The 21,922-nt window shown below is 33.3% G+C and overlaps 1 protein-coding gene across 1 annotated transcript; it reads right to left on the bottom strand.

Annotated features, from left to right (window-relative positions):
- Nucleotides 1-7,675: 7,675 nt before the first annotated feature.
- On the bottom strand, nt 7,676-12,309 carry LOC128185823 (uncharacterized). Its single transcript, XM_052855494.1, has 2 exons — nt 12,232-12,309; nt 7,676-9,759 (listed from the first exon to the last, which is right to left on the bottom strand). The coding sequence occupies exon 2, from the start codon at nt 9,722-9,724 to the stop codon at nt 8,417-8,419; it is 1,308 nt and encodes a 435-aa protein (XP_052711454.1). The 5' UTR covers nt 9,725-9,759; nt 12,232-12,309; the 3' UTR covers nt 7,676-8,416.
- Between the last annotated feature and the right edge of the window lie 9,613 nt (nt 12,310-21,922).

The following is a 21,922-nucleotide window of genomic DNA, read 5'->3' as shown; positions in this document are numbered from 1 at the left end:
GGCATTAGAGATTCATCTCTCCGAAGAGAGATACGACGGTTCTCATTCGAAAAGAAGGCTATGTCATTTGGTGAGTTTAGACAAAAAGTGTTACAATGGTCTGAAGACTATAAAAATGAACCACTAAGCAAATCATTTTCTGCTCATGAAATCAGTTCACAGGAAAGTGTTAAATCAAAGGTTGTTAAAAATCAGGATGAAGATCAATTGTCAGTAATTTTAAAAATATTGAAACTTCAGTAAACGCAAATTGATGAAAATCAGAAAGAATTGAAAAAATTATCTGAAGCCATGAAAACAAGTAAACCACAGTATGAAAATAAGTATTTGCAAGGTAGACAATTTCCAAAGGTTAGACAGTCCTATTTAACATGTTTTCGTTGTGGTGGGAAGGGGCATAAAGAGCAAGACTGTAGTACTCAGTTAGATACCAGAAGTCTTTCGCGCAAAGGTAAGTCACAGGGGGCATCGTTCTCTAATCTTCCTTTAAACGAGAAGCGTCTGTTGTACAGAGTCGCCCAGCGGACGAGAGAGCAGAGACGAAAGACTCACTTGATCAGAGAATCATAGATAGAGCTATAGGACAATGTCCTGTCGTAACGGTACAGATTGAAGGTAAGCCAATTTCGTGTCTAATTGACACTGGTTCACAGGTATCTACAATAACCGAAACTTACTTTCGAGATTTGTTGAAATCTGAACCCAAATTGATTGACGTAACAAAATGGATGAAAGTGTCTGGCGCCAATCACTTGCCTATACCATACATTGGTTATATTGAGGTAGTGATAGACACTGCGCATGGTTCTGTTCCAAATGTTGGTGTACTGGTTGTCAAGGATACCACAGACCAGTACGGTAAGCAGAAAAAGATGCAAGTTCCCGGAGTACTCGGAAGTAATTTCTTCCGTATTTTAAAGGAACAAGTTGAGCAAAATTTATATTCAGTCACTGAACATAACGATCAGTTGTTGAATACGTTGTCGATATTTGAAATGAGTACGTCAATTTCAGGTTCCAAAAAGTTGAGTTTTGTCAATGTTGCAGGTCAAGAACCAATAAAAATACCAGCTAATTCAATGAAAGTTGTTATAGGTACTACACGTCAGACTTCTAGAAACTTTAATGGTTTGGTACAAGCAGTACACGGTAATTATGGCACTCTTCCTAAAAACACGTTATTGATTGATACCTACGCAGATGTAGAGAACGGCAAGATCCCAGTCAGAGTCGTAAAAATAGGAGACGAAGATGTTTGGTTGAATCCGAAATCCAGGCTTGGTATACTTCATGATGTAGAGGTTGAGTTGCTAGCCAGCCGAACTGTCATGCAGAAATAGAGGTAAGGAATCAAGAGATCAATGTGTCTATAGAAAGTATTCAAAAAGGGAAAGATCATGATGTCAAAGCAGTTGTCAGTACAAAGAATGCGATTCAGATTCATGGTGTAGATGTAGATGTTGGAGAAAATTTATCAGTTGAGGAGAAAGAAAGATTAATTTCAATTCTAAATACTCACCAAGATGTTTTTTCTAAGAAAAGTGATGATTTATGGTTTACTGATACTGTCAAACATAATATTCTTACATCAGATGAAGTTCCTATCAAATTACCACATAGACGCATCCCTCCTAATCAGATTGAGGAAGTGAAGTCGCACATCCAGACTCTCCTGAAGCAAGGCATAATCCGACCAAGCACAAGTCCCTATGGTGCTGCTGTTGTCCTGGTGCGCAAGAAAGACGGCAGTTTACGACTTTGCGTTGACTATCGACGACTCAATCTTAAGACGATAAAAGATGCGTTTCCTATCCCAAGGATTGAAGAAGCATTGGATGCACTTCATGGAGCAAAGTTCTTTTCTACTTTCGATCTGGCACAGGGTTTCTATCAGGTACAGATGGATGAGCATGACTGTCACAAAACAGCTTTTAGAGTTGGTCCTTTGGGTTTGTATGAGTTTGTTCGCATGCCTTTTGGTCTTTGCAATAGTCCTAGTACTTTCCAAAGCTTGTTTGGGTGACAAGAATTTTGAAATTCTTCTTTTGTACCTCGATGATATTCTCATTTTTTCTCAGTCATTCGATGAACATTTAGAACGGCTTAAATTTGTGTTTGACAGGTTAAGAGCTCACAATCTAAAAATCAAACCGTCAAAATGTCATTTTTTTCACACAGAGGAGAATTATTTAGGTCATGTTGTCAGTGAAGATGGTGTCAAAGTTAACCCTGATAAAATTGCTGTTATTAAAGACTGGAAAACACCTCAGACAGAAAAAGATCTTCGTTCATTTTTAGGGTTAGCCGGGTACTATCGGAAATTTATTAAGGGGTTTAGTCAGATTGCTGCTCCGCTTCATTCTGTTCTAACTAAACAAGAGAAGAAGGTCACAGGTAAGAAAATGGTAACAAAATAAATTCCGTTCAAACAAAAATGGAATGCAGATTGTGACAATGCATTTGAAAAGCTTAAATCATGTTTAACGAGCACTCCAGTTTTAGGCTTTCCAAACTTCAGCTCTCCATTTATTGTTGAACCTGATGCGAGTTATGATGGATTGGGCACTGTTCTGAGTCAGCAACAGGGGTCCGGAAAAGTAGTCATCTCTTATGCATCTAGAAGTCTCAGACCAGGTGAGAGAAACATGTCGAATTATAGCTCAATGAAATTAGAGTTACTTGCACTCAAATGGGCAATAACCGACTATTTACTGGGTAGCAGTTTTATTGTATACACAGACAACAACCCTCTTAGCTACTTTAAGACATCAAAATTTGCTGCTAGTGAGTTAAGATTGGCATCTGAGCTTGCACAGTTTAATTTTGATATCAGATATAGATCGGGAAAAGCGAACAAAAATGCAGATAGTCTTAGCAGAATGTACCACGAAAGTAATTCAGAACAGATTTTAGCAGATTTCTCACAATCTACTTCTTTAAGAGAAATTATTACAGATTATCAGAGACTTGAAACGGACAAAGATCTTGAAATCATTGAAAGAAAGGAATTAACCCCCATTTTACCAGGATATACAAATGAGGAACTCAGAAAACTTCAAACGGAGGATTCAGATATCAACAGAGTTTTCCAATGGTTGGAAACTGGTCACAAACCAACTTCCAGACAAATTTCAAGAGAAAGGAGAGAGATGAGGAAATTTCTTCGAAAGTTTCATTTGTTACAACTGAAAAATGGTGTATTGTACATGACCAGTAAAGGCTTGGACGGTGAGTATTTGCAATTAGCTATACCAGAATGTCTTAGACCACAGATAATGGAGTCTTTGCATGATAGTTCTGGACACCAAGGTAGTGAGAGAACAATGTCACTTATAAAGAAAAGATGCTATTGGCCAGGAATGATAACGGATGTTGTAAGATGGATTGAAAGATGTGAAAGGTGCATGATCGCTAAGACACCGATCCCTACCATCAGACCATCACTAGGTAATTTATTAGCAAAGAGACCTTTAGAGATTTTGGCAGTGGATTTTACTCTGTTAGAGAAAACTTCAGATGGGTTTGAAAACGTTTTGGTTCTTACAGACGTGTTTACAAAATACACAATGGCTATCCCTACAAAAAATCAGAAAGCTTCAACAGTTGCTAAACACTTGGTCAAAGAATGGTTTTATAATATTGGTATCCCTAGTCGATTGCCCAGTGATCAAGGTAGGAATTTTGAAAGTGAGGTCGTGAAGAAGCTATGTAAGATATATGGTATTAAGAAGTCACGTAGCACGCCATATCATCCTGAGGGAAATTCGCAGTGCGAAAAATTTAACAGGACACTGCACGACAGGTTGAGAACACTCGACGCAGATCAAAAGAGAAAGTGGACAGTGTATTTGCCAGAACTTGTTTATGTGTATAATGTTACTCCTCATTCTTCTACAGGTTTTCCCCCTTATTATCTCCTTTATGGAAGAGAACCGAAATTATCCGTAGATTTCTTACTAGGGATCAACGATGACAACGAGTCCTTCGAAATAGATGAATGGTTACATACACACAGAGAACGCCTTCGATACGCATGGGCTGCTGCTGAGAAAAACACAGAAAAAAGTGCAAAAAAAAACCGACGCGAGTTTCATTAGAGAAAATCTACTCCTTGCTCTATTGATGTCGGAACAAAAGTTCTCTTGAGAAATTATGTACAAGGTAGGAACAAAATACAAGATGTGTGGAAACCAGATCCTTATATCATAACTGAGAAATTGCAAGAAAATGTTTACAAGGTTAAGTCAGCGGATGGGTATGATGATGTAAAAGTTCTACACAGGAACGAGATCTTAGATACTAAGGAAAAAGCCCAAAAGGATATTGACCCTTGTGAAAAGCCTGACTCAGACGAGGAGATAAAGACATTCGAAGTTACAGAAATAGAGAATGAAAGAGATAACCCTGATCCAGAATCTCAGGTAAGTTTAGATGAAAACGATAATAAACAAGAGTCGATGCCTCCGGAAGTTAATATTGCAGAGAACAAGCAGTCTGATATTTTAGATTCTCCGTTGCAATTTACTCCGGGTCAGAGTCCCACTGACAATAAAGTTTCTGTTGGGCAAGAAATACCTCTTAGACGCTCTAATAGGTCAACGGCGGGTAAGCATTCCAACCCTTTCAATTTGCCTAAATCAGGGTTATCCAGAAACATGTCAGTAAATGCAGATTCTTCTAGTTCTGAGTTTCAGGATTTCGGAAATGCTGTAGCAGCATTAGGTGCAAGTCTAAGCGCAAGCTTGAGTCAAACGTTTTCAGAATACTTGCATATAAAAAACAGGTCAAACTCAGATGATTGTACATAGATTTTTTTTTGAATGGGTATCCAGTTTTATATTTTTGTTGATGAGGGCATCAACATAATTGCGCGGGGGAGATATGTAATGGTTAAAGTTATACGTGGTATTTGCGCGCATCGCGTATCGTATATTTTACCTGTCTTTATTCTATTTATAGAGTTTCTGTTCAGCGCAAATTCTTTTTTTTTAGAGATTATGTTTCTTTAAACTTATTAAAAATATCTTTTGAACATTTATCTAGTTGTTTTCTATTCTATTACGATAATCAGCAAAGTGAGACTAATTTGTGAAATTATTTATTTACTTATTATAATATTTGAGATTTAAACTAGTTTAACAAGTTTATACGGAGTCTCACTTCGCTGACGCCCTTGAGAGTGTTCAGGTGTGAAACGGGTGAAACGTATGAGTGATTCTAGTACCTTGCATTATTTGCGTCACACCTGTTACAAGTGAGTGCGCTAGTCTACTAATTGACTGTGTGTGACACCGCCGCCATATATTAAAGTAGCTCATTGACAATAAATTTAATATTCAATTTAAATAAAGAACTTGAACAGAAAAAGCGATTTTATCCTATTACATAAATAAATAAATATACAGTAAAACACGGTTACAGCGAAATTAATAATATAATATTAATATAATAATAATAAGATTGATAATAAAATTGATAATAAAGTGACGCTTACAGCGAAGTGATTTCCATTCCCCGTGACTATATTAAACGTTATAAACTTGACGAATATAACTAATAACGCTTATAACGAAGCAAATTCGCCCTTCTCTGGCGCTTCGTTATAACCGTGTTTTACTGTAATACAACAACTGGCTTCTCCAGTTTCATGAAATGTCAAAGTGTTGCGTGTTAATTTTGAAGAGTATACATGCATATCATAAATAAAATATGCAGATTTGAACGTGAAAAAAAAATCTGGCAACATTAAAAATAACATGTGGTATGGATTTGGTACATAAATCTGGGTTGATTTACTAACGCTATTTTGTTATTTTACATGTATAAAATTGGATCGGTATTCCCTGATTTGTAGTGTTGACACTGAATAACTATGCCATTCCCTACCGTTGTTTTTAAAAATGACAAAACCGTACTCACATTTGCATTTGCTTTTTTCAATACACAATGTAGACTTATGTAGACTAATGGAATCAAATCAACACATTATTTTATTTACAAGCTTTTAGTATTCTGATTGATAAGTTCTTCAATTTTATATACCTCAGCACAAAATGATTCTTTGCCTGAAAATTAGTTTATAGACTACAAACTGCCCAAAGTTGCAATTATTGTATGTGCAGCCTTCGTCGCAAGCGCTCTTCCAATAACTGACAAAAGAAACACCAAATTCCGAATCGGCTTATAACTTTCACTTTTTATTTAGTATGATCATAAAGAAAATAATGAAATGATTTTTCAGTCAACACTCATGTATTTGTGCCAGATCTGCTATTTTAAAAATGTGGTTAGAGAAGGGGTAAACAATTGTCCATCGCATTGGGTTGCTTTATTCTAAGAGGGCGCAATGGTCGAGACTATGTATAGGCTATTTTTAGGCTGTCTTGATATCATTTAGAGAAAGAGCTCTATAGAAAGATATATGACATAGCCAAAATCTAAAGTTTACAGATATATTTTTTATATTAAATGATAGTTTATGGCTAAAAAAATCTTTAAAATTTAAGTAGATCTGATGGTTAATTTGTTGACGATGAGCCTCCTTAACAATGACTTACGTTCTGAATGAATAGCAAATGAAAACCAAAAGTGAATGCGCTACTTCCAGACTTCAAATAAAAAAATCCTATCTCAACTTAATCATTCTAAACTATATTGTACATGCAGTCTATGTATTGTACAGTTTTGCCTTTGTACACACACAACCTTCACTTAAAAAAAATGAAAATGTTTTGGTTCATATTTACTGTTTGGTGGTCTTCGCAGCAATGTTGAGGCGTCCTGGGGCTAAAATGCGACTGGAAAACAATATCTTTTGAATCATTGCAAAAATACTTTGACCGGGAGTATTTCTTAAGAAGTATGTTACATTTATTGACAACGATATTGAATTTGATGTATTTTTGTGACGTCATATGTACTTTGTAATCGCGTGACGGGCGAATCCTAATATTGCAAATGATCTACTGGTGATTAATTAAATTAAATCATAAATATTTCTTTGTTATGTCACATATTTTGAAATTCTTGCTTGGACCTGAAATAGATATTTTGTTTATGAATGATATTGTTGAAACATTCAACAAATAATACACATTTTTACTAATCAAAAACAATTCACAAAAAATTGGAGTAAATCCGTAGGTTTCCCAAGCACAATTTACATTGGTACTTATATTCTCTACCAATCTTACAGAAAATATCGGTTGATCTTTCACCTGCGCCAAGCTGGTTTTTACTTGCATTAAAATTTCTTCATTGAGTTGTTAAACGTACACGTAGCGGGGAGAGTCTCCAAACCAATAGTTTATATATAGTTTTTTTACTTAAAACGAATCTTTAAAACTCCGATACCGGTTTTTAATATGAATGAATTCTGTGTGTCTAGCATAAACGGCAGCATCTATGTAAAGGAAATATGCGGTTTTATTACTGGTTAGATATATTTCATTTTTAACGTTAAGATACATTCCCTGAGAACTATCGACAGGAATGCGAATCGTGACGTCAAAGCTAATTATGAAGTCATATAGTATGAAGTACAGACAAGTGAATTTCTACACACCGCTGTAAAATCAATCGAGAAGACTTAACATGCTCGCGTTTTCTAAAAAAAAGAAAAAAAAAGAAAAAGATGCTGACACAAAAAAATATACAAATATTTAATTCAGCACATTATACTTTAAAATATTGAATAACTCGTCCAACTTGATCGGATCCCCTCATATTCACAAACATGTTACAATTAAATAGATAATAAGAATTACACAGATCCTAATCCGATCTCTCGCGCCTGTTAACGTTTATCCTGCTGACATTGTGTTCACTTTTTACTGTATGCTCTAAGTTTCTAATTAATCTTTGTCCAAAGCGAGTTCTTTTCGGTACGTTAAAGTACCCAGCTGGTAATCTTTTATTATTGCTTAAATCTTAAACATATTTGTTTAATGGTTATGTACCACTTTTAGTTATTCTTTTGTGAATATTGAGAGTTAGTGTTGCAAATCTTCACATCCATTTCTTCAAAGAGTCTTATTTGGTAAAACATGTTGTCTTGTTAATTTAACTTGACATGAACGTTCACGTCTACCAATATTATTTTAGATTGAATTCCATAGTGCAATATTTTACATTTTTATTATTCTCTTCCTGTTTTCTCGGTTGAATTGCTTTTGAATTTCACTCTTCAACACCGAGAATCCTGCCCAACTATTTGATCCTTAGACTTCTGAGCTTTATTGAGAGATTTGAAAGTTAATCGTATCGACTGTCTCAGTGATGTTATTAAAGGGATATCACTTGGCTATTTGTCCTTGTTTGACAATTTTCCTGAAACAACGCTTTATCTCTACTAAAGAATTGTGGTATTTGATATGAGTTTTTTCGGAATTTTATTTTTCCCCTGTTTCCTTTTCTTTTAAAGTAATTGTAGAATGGGTTTTGCAAAATTGTCATTTACAATCAGAAATAACAAAATTATACCACTTAATTGCAAGTATTCAACATCCAGTTCAAAGGTAAACTCCTGAAACCAACTATAGATAAAAGAAAATAAACTTCCACCAAACGCACCTCCTGCAATATTTCCGAGCACACCCCCAACTATGCTTCCGACCATCGGAATAGGGACCAGTATTTGTCCGATCGTTGAGCCGATTACACCAAATATTGAAGAAAATAGTTCTCTACTAACACTTTGTGCTTTCTGCTTTTTTGTCATTTTATTGTCGTAGTAAATAGTCAACATGATTTTCAATAACGATGCCATTTCGGAAACAACTGCAAACCGTAAAGCAGTCGGGGAAGTTTGTTCTTTTGCTTCTTTATCACTCTTTTTTTTAATTTCATCAGCAATTCTTTTTACGATTTGTTTAGCTGAATTGATAATTTTTTCGTAATTATCAGGACCTACATTTTTTGCTGCCTCAATTACAGCTTTTATCAATTGAATAACTGATTGTTTTAGATCCGTTGGTACAGTTTTAAACAGTTCTGAAGCTTTCGTGAATATTTTTTCAACACTTGTCTCCGTTACCATAATTTGGAATTTGTTAAATATTTCTTTACAAAACTTTATAAAAATATGTGGCCCTTCCTTGAGTTTCTTAAATAAATCATACCAAGACGGTATGATATCTCGTATGTATTCAAATGCTTTCTTTAGCTTCTCCCAAGCTTGAATGATCCCTGTTATTGCATGTTTAATTATATGTTCTACTCCTCTTGAAATTCCTCCGTCTATTGCATTACCGATCAGTATATTTTCTGTGCAACTTTCTGCTTGTTGTGATGAATTATCATTTGCGAAAATCCAGTTTACGTAACTTTCACAATTATTGCAAGTTAAAGAATATTTCTCTTCATCCAGTCTTAATTTTGCTCTCTTGATGCAATCTTCTTCGGCTTTTCTGTCTTTGGGATAATCTGTTCGTGGAACTATTTCAAAATCCTTATTCTCATCGTCAATATTAAATATCTCCAAGATTTCTGAACTCAATTCATTGTCTTCAAAATTAAGTCTAACCTTTGATATTTTGCCAGGAGCTTTGCATTTAAGGAACGGTATTATCGCGCAATGATAGTGATAAAGATCGCATCCATTGTCACTAACCTCACCAACAAACACATGATGATAGTATCCGTATTTTTTTCTAAATATTCTTATTTCTCTACAGCTTTGAATGTTCAGCTTAAACTTATCTATTAAGTCTTTTGTCACAGACATTCTTTTTTGTTTTTGGCAAACATTTCCAATTTTTCCTAAAAACAAAATAAAACATGAAATGTTTATGAAATATAAAATTTTAATATATTAATAATATTTAATAATATTTAATAATATCTCATTTAAATGATATTAATAAATATAATTAAAAAGAAATAAAATATTAAAAAACAGTTTTTTTTGTGATTTTGAACGCCATTTTTAAGAACTTATTTAGGTCAGTCAGGTGACCTATTGTAATTGGTCGTCCGTCGTCTGTCGTTGTGTGACGTGCATCATGCATCATTTGTTAACAACGTTGCACTTTTAACTTTATTTTGTACACCACAAGGGAAATTAGCACAGTATGAGTTGTAATCTTGTAGAAAAAAAAACGTATTCCAAATGGGCTATTAAATCCCATTCTGGCAATTGATCCCAAACAGTTTAAGGCCTGCAAGTCGCTTTTAACCAATATTTACAATGTTTAGCCTATGGAGCTACTGAATAAATTATGCGAAATTCCCCAAAATCTAGCTTCCCCGACCCCGTTTATGAATAATGTTTTTCAAACATAAAATACCAAATAATAAAAGGCGGGGATAACTGTTAGAGATGTTTCAGATAAGGATTAAATTCCAATATGTAGCTAAAAATGTAAAATTGAGACCTTCTTTAATCTAAGGGCTCTGTTACTGTCAAATCCTGTAGTTCTTTTGTTTTTGTTTATTTTGTCCGAACCTTAAATTTTTAAAACACATATATTCAAAGTCAAAATAATTGTACTTGTTTAAAAGTTTACCAAACAAATATTTTAAAAAGTTGAATGTAATATGAGATATTGATATCGATTTAATGTTTGTTATGAGGAATTCTTTTAAACTGAAAACTAACAGACTGCAGTTTTGAAATTAAAATTATAAATACTTCAAAAATATAACGTGCAACGGAAAGGAAAAAATAGCTCAAATCAGTAAAAGTTTTTTCATTAAGAAAAAAAGTTAATTATTAATATATTACCTGCATTATTTTCAACCCCCAAAACTTTTCTCGTACATGTAATATGATAAATTTGAAACATGTGAAAATTCTAATAAAAAAAATGTTTATTGAAATAGCCGCAGCTTAGAGCTTAACTAAAAGCTGCAATTATTTGATTACAAATTTTTCGGAATACTCAATGTAATATTATATGTTTACATGCATATGACAACGCAATACATGTATATGTAGATGAATCGTCTTCTGATTATAATTTTGAATATTTCTGAAATAGCACATTTTATTGATTACATGTATATGATTTCACTATTATATAGCCTGTCTTTAGTTTTTGTTTACATCACATTTGGACAATTTTTAATAAAAGAAAATATATGAAAGAAGTATAATTTAAACCGGTGAAACGATATTAAAAATATCTAAGGTATCTTTATTAAAACATAATCATTTTTTACGCATTAAAATTCACAGGAACAAAAACAGATCTCTTACGGAGAATTATAATGGAAAATGTTGACATGCTTCTCAATTTTGAAGTTACCCGGAATACCTTGCACAATTTTTCAACGTTGATATACGGGTTCTTTAAAAATTATTTTCTTTGTATATTTTGTCCCAAGATACCATCGATTCTCATTTTGCTTTATTTATACGATATTGATATAAAAACAGATTTTCATTCAAAAAGTATGAGAGATGTCAAATGTTTTCCCTGTAAACATTCTTTTAAGCTTATAAGGTTTTAATTGACTGAAATTAAAAATAATGAGTTTACGTATACATTGCAAAAGACATAAGGGAACTATTTTTTTTTCAATATTTTACCTTCCCTTAAGTTTATCCCTTCACCTAAAATGTTTTATTCAAGTCGACTTAGTTCTTAAAGACGGGAAGAAATGACAAAATTACAATAAGATTAAAGGGACATGGAGACGATTTGACTTCAAATCTTCAATTTTTTCGATTCCCTCTATTTTCAATGTTTACACTGATAAATATTGACGTTTTAATGCTATGTCAAAATTTCAACGTCAGATATCAAGTTATTAGCAAGATACAGAGTTCATAATTCTTTGTTTTGTAAACAAAGCTTGAATATTGTCATTTTTTACATATGTGTTGTAATGGTTTCAATCAATTGTATCCTTCCTCTGTTGATAATAGTATTTATGAAGATATTGAGTTAGTTTAAATTGTTTTTACATGTCATTTTGTCTAAGAAATGGTAATTCTCTACATTAAATATTTTTGTAAACAACTACAAATGTATACGACTCGAGCTTTGTTTACAAAACAATCCATTCTTTCCTCTGTATATCCCTTGTAACGACTTTAACAATCAATATTTTGGTCAATCATTTAAAATGCACCGGTAGAACATCTTATACATAAAAAAATAAAAATACATGTTTTGATCTCAAGTCCCTTTAACAGACACAAGGCACGATGACAATATACATTTCGTTCATTCTAAAATGTGTGAGGTCATTGGGTCAAATTAATAATCCAAATAAGTATCTACATACCCTTAAGTTTTTTGTCTTAATATTGTCCCTCCTTAGAAAACCAATTACATGAATGTAAAAATCGCATAACCATTTATGTGTTATTTCAATTTCATTGGACAAAACTTTTCTGAGTAATTACGAGGATCTAATTTTGGAAGTGCTTTCTAGCGATGAATATTATTCATAAAAATCTACAGAACAATAAACAGGGAGAAGAGAATTCAGCCTTGAATCGATTTAAAGCTTTAAAATCTGCTTAAAGTTTGTTAAATCGCACTATAAAAATACATACTTTGGAAACGATTCAAGGTGTGATAAATTTAAGACCAAGTCATCAAACATGAAAAAAGTACCTTGACGTAGGAGATTTAAATGTGCACGGTTCAATCAATCATTGAACGCACAAAGAGAATAGCAAGCATAGTTGATATGTCAAATGATATCAGTAAGAAAACTGATCTATCCTCCCTCTATACCAATAATGCAATCTAAACCTACTGCAACTGCCTAACAAGGCTCACAACTAACTGCAGATCTCCATCAGCAGGCTTAACAGCATCAATATGTGTTTAGCTCCTCCGTAATTATATCAGCCGATGATATTCAGAAAATAGCTGAGGCCGTGAGAGTGGTCGTAAGAGAATCTTTTCGAGAGGAAATGACACAAATTTAAATATTATTCATCATAACTGTTCTCTTCATCTACACACAAATTAACTCTTTTTATGCTACTTCATTCTCCTAACAAAATGCCCATGTTTTAATCATTTTACTTGACTTTAAACGGAGGGTTGCTTAATGTTTCTCCAATTGCATGGATTCAGGCATACATGTATACATGCGTTTGTTTACAAATTTTACTCAGAGAATATTTTTTTTTATTTATATGTTTAAATTGTACATTTACTTCTTTATCTCTCTCTCTCTCTCTCTCTCTCTCTCTCTCTCTCTCTCTCAGTCAAGTCATTAGCAGTGAATGTCTAAACTCCGCCTTTACGATGACATGTGGTGATAACAATCAGAAGTCCAAAGGAAAAAAACCAAAACACGGTCAGAGTTGTAGTGTTTGTAGTCGGGATTTACTTCGAAATCGAGATTGTAACAATTGTAGTGTTGACTAGATAAACGTGGGTTTTTGAATTCCCACGTGTTCTGGTGATTTTATTCCCGTAATTACCAAGATATTACAAGAGTAAACACGGATCTAATCAAATTGTTGAAACTTTTCTGTAGTTGTAGCTTTGTTTGTTCATAGTTCTTGAAACTTTGTTGGAATAAGCGGTCAACGCAAAAAGATGTTGATACTAGATATCAAGTGTATTTTAATAAACATAAAATTCGCTTAGCCTAGTTAATAATGGGTTTTTTCTGTCACGTTTTCTCAAAAATGCTTCAGCATATTTTAATGAAATTTTAAAATCTTTATAAATTAAATTGGAAAGAAAATTGCACGTTACGTTTTGTGTCGTTAATTTGGTCTTGTAATATTAAAGATTTTATGATTTTGCTTGTTTTTCTCCAAAAATATCATAGATAGAACTTTCAAATTTTAAGGGATGGTAGAGAGTCGTCAGCCGGAGTCCCCTTTGCATATCCAAACGTCCGCCGTCACTTCCGTCGTCACCGTCGTCAACTCTTTGGTGTTGAATTTATTTATGTTACTGTTGGATAGAGACGTACTGATAACTTTAGAATATGAAATTTGTTTTAAGGTGGCTCACTACACAGTGAAATATATACTTAAATCAGGAGAAAATTACTTGATTATGATAGATATCATAATGGAAAAGAAGTTTTTAAGTCTATTATGCCAAAAATATGCAATTTTGGATGAACAATTTTATTTTCAAATATTTAATTCAGTTAAAATGAAAAAAGCACCAGCCGGATTCGATCTTATGATCTGCGGTTTAGAAGTGCTATACTTTAACCACTGTTCTGAGCTACGACGATATACAACCCAAATCAACGTTATAAACAGTTTAACAAAACATTTAAATCGCAATCTTGTGACGTAGTGTCTTAAAAAGTATAAGTGTAGGTGTAGTGAGGAACCTTAAAATCGATCCATGCATTAATGAGATTTTGGGCTCCAAAGTGTAGAAGCAAGAGTCCACAGAGCTCTGTCGTTAGAGTGGCGGACTTGTACCTACGCGACCCTGGTTCAATCCCTGAGTGCCAAATATTTTTTCTTCCTTGATTGTGTTAAGATTCACGATTTTATATTTAAATGATAGATTTTACTTACAAACATGTATATTATTTGTAAAATACTTTTGTCAATAAGTGCCTGTATACATGCATGTATGCCTGTATCCACGTATGTGGAGAAACATTATACAACCTTACGTTTAAAGTCAAATAGAATAATTGAAACAATGTTAGGAGAACGGTTATTTTCATACCCGTAGTCGTTAATTGTTGTGTGCATACAGTCAGTGCTAAGAAATGGTAGTAAAGAAAAACTATCCCCTCTAGTCTTTTTTATGGTGTATTCAAACGGAAGACCTCTCGTTGCTCGCAACGAGATTGCAATCGCGTCTAGTTTCTGTTTCCTTTTTAATATAATCGATGCATATCAGCAGTTTGGACCATGACGTTATGACATGAAATTTTTTTAAAGAAGACGTCACAAAACATTAATTGCTTCTTACAGTACGTGTTTAATGCAAGTCATACTATTTTTAACATTAACTGAAACTTCTCTCTCTCTCTCTCTCTCTCTCTCTCTCTCTCTCTCTCTCTCTCTCTCTCTCTCTCTCTCACATAACACACTTTATCTCATATTCAAGTCAAACAAATTAAGAAAAAAAACAGATATGAAAAGGTGAAAACGTTAGCAATATTTATTAATATTTGTAAAACATATGGAACCAGTCCATGAACTGCTCTGTCTAAGGCAACCCAGAGTGGTAGATGGCATCGTTTTTCTCTCAGAAATCTAGATACTTGTTTATTCTACTTCTCTGAAAAAGATGTCTATTGCATTGCCGATCAGTTTATATCTGCTTTTTGAAATAAATTATTGTTTGAGAACATCCAGTTTGAATATCTTTCTTTCATTATTGTAAGCTAAAGAATACTTCTCTTGACCTAGTCTTAATTGTGCTCTCTTGATACAATCTTCGGTGTTTCTGGGTTTTTTTTTTTTTTTTGGGGGGGGGGGGGGGGTCTGTTCTTCCAAATATGAAAACTTCATCATTATTGTTAACGTTAAATATGACAAATATTTCAAAATTGGTTACATTATCTGCATTAAGTCTAACTTTTGATATCTTGCCATGAAATCTGCATTTAATGTACGCTTTTACCGTTAAATGGTACTGATAAAAATTACATCTTTTTTCACTAACCTTATTAACAAACACGTGATGATAGTATCCGGAATTTGTTTTAGTATTCTTTATTTTCTACATCTTTAAAGTCCTGCTTCAACTTGTCTTTTGTCGCAGCCATCAATCTTTAATTTTGTTTTTCTTTGAAAAACAATGTACATGTTAACTATTTTTTTTAATAAATTGATCAGATTCTATATTATTGACTCGTTAAATTGATGAGTAAAGCTATGCATTTTTGTGATTTTTAACAGGTTTTTTTTAAAAGATTTTTTTCATTAATACTTATACTCGATTCAAATTTTACATCAACACTGATATTTTTAAAAAGCGGAATGCAAACTTATTAAACAGCTCTAAATCGACCAAGTTTACATAAATTAAAGCAAATTGTTTAAAAAATAAGGAAAATAGCGTAATAATGTTGAAAGTACATGTATAAAGTCACATGAATTATTAAATAAGTGTACAAACTATTGCCTTTGTTTTTCGGATTCCTTACCAATATAAAATTATAAATCAATGCACCTTTGCTTAAAGAAAACGATAAAGCGATATTTGAGTCCGATGCAAAGTAAAGCTTTTTGCAAAATGACGAACATTTAATAGAGCATGGGTGGTTTTTTTTACTAATTTGTAATTATGATAACGCGTATCAAAAGCAAAAAAGGGTAGATGCTTTATCAGAAATTATAAAATTATCCTTTGGGCTCACCTGAATTGAAAGATGATTTTTCAAAACATCATTCTTTATATACTTTATATGCAGTTTTCTACATATTACAAAAGTTCACAGCCTAGGGTTTGGAAAAGCCTCGGCCTGCACCGTGAATCTTGTTAAACATTTAAATAATATTCATAGTAAAATTACGTGCAGTCGACAACAGGACACATGTAGGCAATGTCGTCTTCGTTTATTATTTTTCTTCAAAATCACATTCCATTTACATAAATAAGTATTATTACACAGTATATTACATGTATTAAGTAGGCGGTAATTGAAGTCAGATAATTGTTTTTTTTCAACATCTCACATTTTACAGACATATATTTTTTCCCATTGTTGAGTATCGTGAATTTCAAACTCCTTTGATAGTCTTATCTGGTAGCAAGGTTTTGTAAAATTTTTGTTTAAAAAAAAAATACATTTTTTCTATACAAATCAGCATAGCCAGTTTGAAAATAAAAATCTAAATCAATTTTCTTATCCACAAATTCTGTATTTGCAAAATTATATTTTCTCACCACAGATTTTATAACAGAAATAATGATAATAGTAATAAACATTCCGTTTTACTAGCATTTATTTTGGATCCTGTGTGATGATAGAACTCGTGTACAATTTTCATTGTGTTTATAAAAGAAATACCATCTCTTACAGTTATTGTCAATTCTACTACAGTTATTGCCAATATCAAAGAGATGCCGCGGACATTATTCTCCAGTATACCACGAACGTCATCAGTAAATTATCAGAACAGAAATACCTATTTGTCTCGCACTGATCATGAAAGTACAACTTCAAACCGTAAAAAGTTTTAAAACCATTTCAATTTCACGTGTTAGTTCCAGTCAAAACGATGTGTTTTGCCTCAAAGGTTTATTTTTAAGAAATCAATGAAGCTGTTCCGAGGACCTCCACAGCACAATTTCACTGCGTGTTTTTACAAAAAATATATAACGTGTAGTAGTAATAATCGTATTAAATTGCCCTAAAAATATTAGGAATATAACTCAAAGATATTTTATAAATAAGTGATAATTATCATATATTTCAAGTAAAGCTGCATAGAATAATGGTCCAATATCCGACCAGAACATTTGATAAAATTCGCTAGATATACCATCAAAGCAAGGAGATTTATTATTTTTTTTCATTTGAAATACTGCGTCTTTCAAGGTATCACACCGGTAATTGTTTTCACTATATAGCACTATAGAAGGGAAAAAATTCTTAAAATTCAGTTTGTATTCCTCATGACAAAATATTCGGAGGAAATTTTATTTGTTACCTATCTCATCAGCTAACACCATAAAAAGGGCAAGCGATACGGCATTTTCCCAAAATATCTAGCTCCAAACAGGTCTACCCTCAAAACCACGTGTTTTCCATTTGTATGTAAACAGACTGCACACTCCCCAGGAAGCTGCTGCATGTGTCCTGAAGGAAGTAGTCCCTGTGAAAAACGATCATCACCTAACAAAATACATGAAATATCCTACTCAGTGGTAAAAAAAAAATTTAACTGAGTAAAGGAAAATGTAAAAATGCAGTCAAAGAAAAAAATAAATCTGAAGTATATATGGAACTACAACTAAGTTCATTTTGATTGGCCGATTACCGGTGTGATACCTTTACTGCATTCTTTATATGACGGGAGTTCATTTAACATGTTTCTATCATCATCGTTTATTTCTAGAACATCTATATTTGATTAATATTCAATAATATTCCCATTAGGAATGTTCTTAGAAGAGTTTAGACTTGTATATAAATTAATTTCCCCTATTATACATGTAGAGTTTGTTTTGTTTAGCGTTTCAACGGTGTGTGACTTTAGTTCTCTAATAACATTCAAAGTTTGATGATGTTTTTCTAAATTTTTTCACCTTGTTCAATCCATTTGTCTTTTGATCTTATCTGTGTTCCTTTTATTTTTTTTATCATGAAGTAAATTTAATCTAGCTTCGAGTGATTTTAGTTCAGCGTAATTAAATTGTTCAGTCGGACCCGTTTCTAGGTCGTCAATTTTCCTTTCAATCAATTTTCTATTATCACGTATAGACTTACATTTGCTTTTTATACAATATATAGAGAAATCTAACCTTCCCTTTTTTCAGAGCTCTAGTCTGTCGATTGCACCTAACGAGTTGTCTTTGGTTCGAACAATATTTCTAATGTTTCTTTTGTATTCTTCATTTAGCAGTATGATACATTTAATTTCCAATACCCTTGACCTCTGTTATTGTTTATAATCTTAAGCGCAAATTTCTAAATTCTATGGTCACTCATTCTTTTACCCGAATGCGTTCCTGAAATTTTTCTTCATTTAATGTTTTCTATTCTTGGAACAAAATGGTTTCTAATAAATACATAATTTATTCTGCTTGTAGGAACATCTCTGGCATTACACCAAGTAAAACATTTAATATCTGGATGCATATTTTTCCAAACATCAAAAGAATCTAATTGTTTAATCAAATTATTTTAAAAAAACGTGAACTTTTGTTTTGTTCATTATCTATACGACGATTAAAATCCCCATCATATATGATCCTATCCGGAGAAGAAATCGGAGTCTGACTGTGCACGCATGTCTTTCAGCATTTTTGCTCTATCACTTTGATAAGAGCTCTCTTTCGGTTGCTGAGTTTGTTTCGGTCGGCTCCACTGCTCACTTTTTTTCCTCTTTCTGGATTTTTTTGCAACTTTAGCAATGTTTTTTCCTAGCAATTTTTCCCCGGCCACGCAGCTTGTTTGGTGTTTAGTGCCAGCCCTGTCAAGTCCGGAACCTCATGTATCGTTGTATGTAGATTCAACGAAAATAGCATGTTTGTTAGAAGAAGGCAATTTCTCACGAAATATTTTGACCTGTACACATTTATTTTCAACAACTTCCGTCATAACTTTTTCGCACGTGTTTTTCCACTGCTCATTGGTTTTGACTTTGTCACCGATCCACTTAGCTGACTGCGCATCTGTGGCGCTCTGTATTTGAGCAGCCGCATTTTGGTCACCACATCTCATTGCTTTAACGAATTGGAACGCATGTTCCGCTGACTTATGTGTAACGCCATAAAGGGACATCTCCCATTGAAAAAAAAAAACTGGAAAGGACGTTATCTTCACCATTGAAGACAATGATATTTTGTTAAACCTCGTAGGAATCGCACTTGCGTTCTACCGGGGTGTGACATGATATTTTACAAACTTTACATTTTAATTGACTTTTACAGTTTTTTCTTGTATGGTCAGTAGCCCAGCAACTTGTGCAAAGCAGATGCTTTACAACCTTAGGTTGCCCGTAGTAAAAGATAATATGCACCTGAGACCTCCACAATAGTTGACCCTAGGCAAAGATTTGCGGATAGGTAGCGGTTCTATGTAAAGAAAACGGTTCCCATTCAGAACACTTGTCATCTTGTTACCGACTGGATGCCGTATTTTTTTCGTAAAGTATTTTGCTCTTAGCAACACACACAAGCTTGTCTAGCAACTCAGATACAGCGGAGTCATCCACCGAAAGCGGTAATCCACATATGCGGATCTTGAGTGTTGTTTCGTTTGGATTGTGGTTCCCGAACGAGTATGGATTTGTATCAAAGAATGAAATTGAAACATTATTTATTTACAGTTCATTTGAAAGTAATTTATCTCTACTGCTTCTATCCTTGAGATAGAAACGCCAAAGGTTGCGATCTTGCTGTAAACAATGTAGAAAGTTTCCTATGATTTTTGTCACGCTCTCCATCAGGTCAAAATATGTAATTCTACCGTTATCTTTACACTGAATGTCTGAGTTTTCAAGTATAACGGTTTGATTCTTTGGTCGTCCGTGTAATCGGTTTGACCAGCCATGACGGAGATTTAAATCGACGCTTGCTGTTAGTGATAATTACTCACCAGGTATTTACAGTTCAAAATATAATACACCATGGTAATTCCAAAGATAATAAATCCAAACACGTAAAATTGAGAAAGCACATAATTATATACAGAGTCATGAACATATCCCTTCCATGTACAAAGAAAAGAAATGTTCGGAAAACCGAAAAATCGGTACAATTGTCAAAAGACTACGAAGCTAAATAAGACGCGTCTTCCCAGCTCAGTGTCACGTGACATCATATTAGATTTTCGGATTACTCAAAGGCTTTCACATTTACATTAGATGTACATTCCTACAATCCACGTTTTGTATTCCTTTTTAAAGGACTTATTTTTAAAACTTAAGACACTTTCTTGTTTAGGAAATATACTGTAAACCAACTTTTATTCGCAATGACATTATTTCGCGATTTACTGGACATAAACTAGTTCGCGACGACTAATTTTCGCGGGTAAGCCTTATTAAGACATGTGTTGTTATAACAACTATACGACTGGTACGACTATGCTATCGCGAACCTCGAAAAAATTTCTCGCCCGCGAATAAAAATAAGTTTACAGTATGTGTTTAATAATCTGTGTCAATTTGTAATTACAGTTATTTAAAAGTATATTTGTACTTTAATAAAACGCCTAATTGTTGTTGTTTTTGTCCCACCAATCTATAATGACTTATGTAAATGGAATGTTTTGTACCCTTCGGTTGATGTGAAACATCTTGAGTAAAAGTCATGGACCTGGGTACTGTGAAATCATTGTAATTAGTGGGTGGACATTTTTGTGAATTGTTTCTTTTTTTTTTTTTTTTTTTTTGCTTATTTGTGAGAATGAAAATTCAGGGTTGCGTCGGTTTTCAGTTTCAGAAAATATAACTTCTCTTTCAAACTTTGTTTTTGTCGAGGATGCAAATTGATGGAGGGCTACCCATGAAAATCACGAAAATTGAACCACCCCGAATTCTAATGATTCCACAGTCTATATTACACCCATGATGCTTTTACAAGTTTTTAAAATCTTGATAAAAATGTGCACTACATATACTATCCGCAATTCTATTCCCCAGACTTTACTCTTTAAAGCTGAACCGTCAATAAATAGGCACTCTCTGCCATATTTCGCTTAAATTACCGCTACCCCTTCAACCCCTATATAAACCGCAGACATCTTAGCAGATGAAATTATTTCGCTGTAGAGATGTCGCCTGCATGGACGTACATCTTACCCCACCGTGTTACTCGGTCGCGATGAAATTATAAAATTGCACGATTGAATCCTTTTTTACAAGCCAGGAGAATACTTACATAAGAAGAATAATGTCAAATTTCTCATATTGTCATAAAATATATTTCAAAGCCTAAAAAAAATACCACTGAAAAAACTTCTGTATTCAGTTCATCCCTTTTACCGATTATTCTCTATAAGACATTTTTATTATTTATTTTTACACCTGTGTTTTACCTGATACCTGACTAAGATTATGTTTTAATAATGCACAAGACACTTCTTATAGTTTCAATATGGAAATAATAAATATACATTTAATCTAATTATTACCAAAAAAGCAATTATCGTGCTGTGGTTTGACTCAAATTCTAATGAGCTGGGAAATTGTAGATAAAATTCTTGGCATTTGTTTTAAAAATACAACTAAAACACAAACCTTTCAGTAGATCGCAATTACAATCGATTACAAACTTCGCCAATGCTAATACTTAATACCTATGAACGCAAAGAGCGCTAACTCTGATTTTTTTTATATATATAA

This window comes from Crassostrea angulata, chromosome 5 (assembly GCF_025612915.1).
Source record: "Crassostrea angulata isolate pt1a10 chromosome 5, ASM2561291v2, whole genome shotgun sequence".
Taxonomy (NCBI): Eukaryota; Metazoa; Mollusca; class Bivalvia; order Ostreida; family Ostreidae; genus Magallana; species Magallana angulata.
Note: the sequence above shows the minus strand (reverse complement) of the source record. Positions and strands in the feature narration are given on the sequence as shown.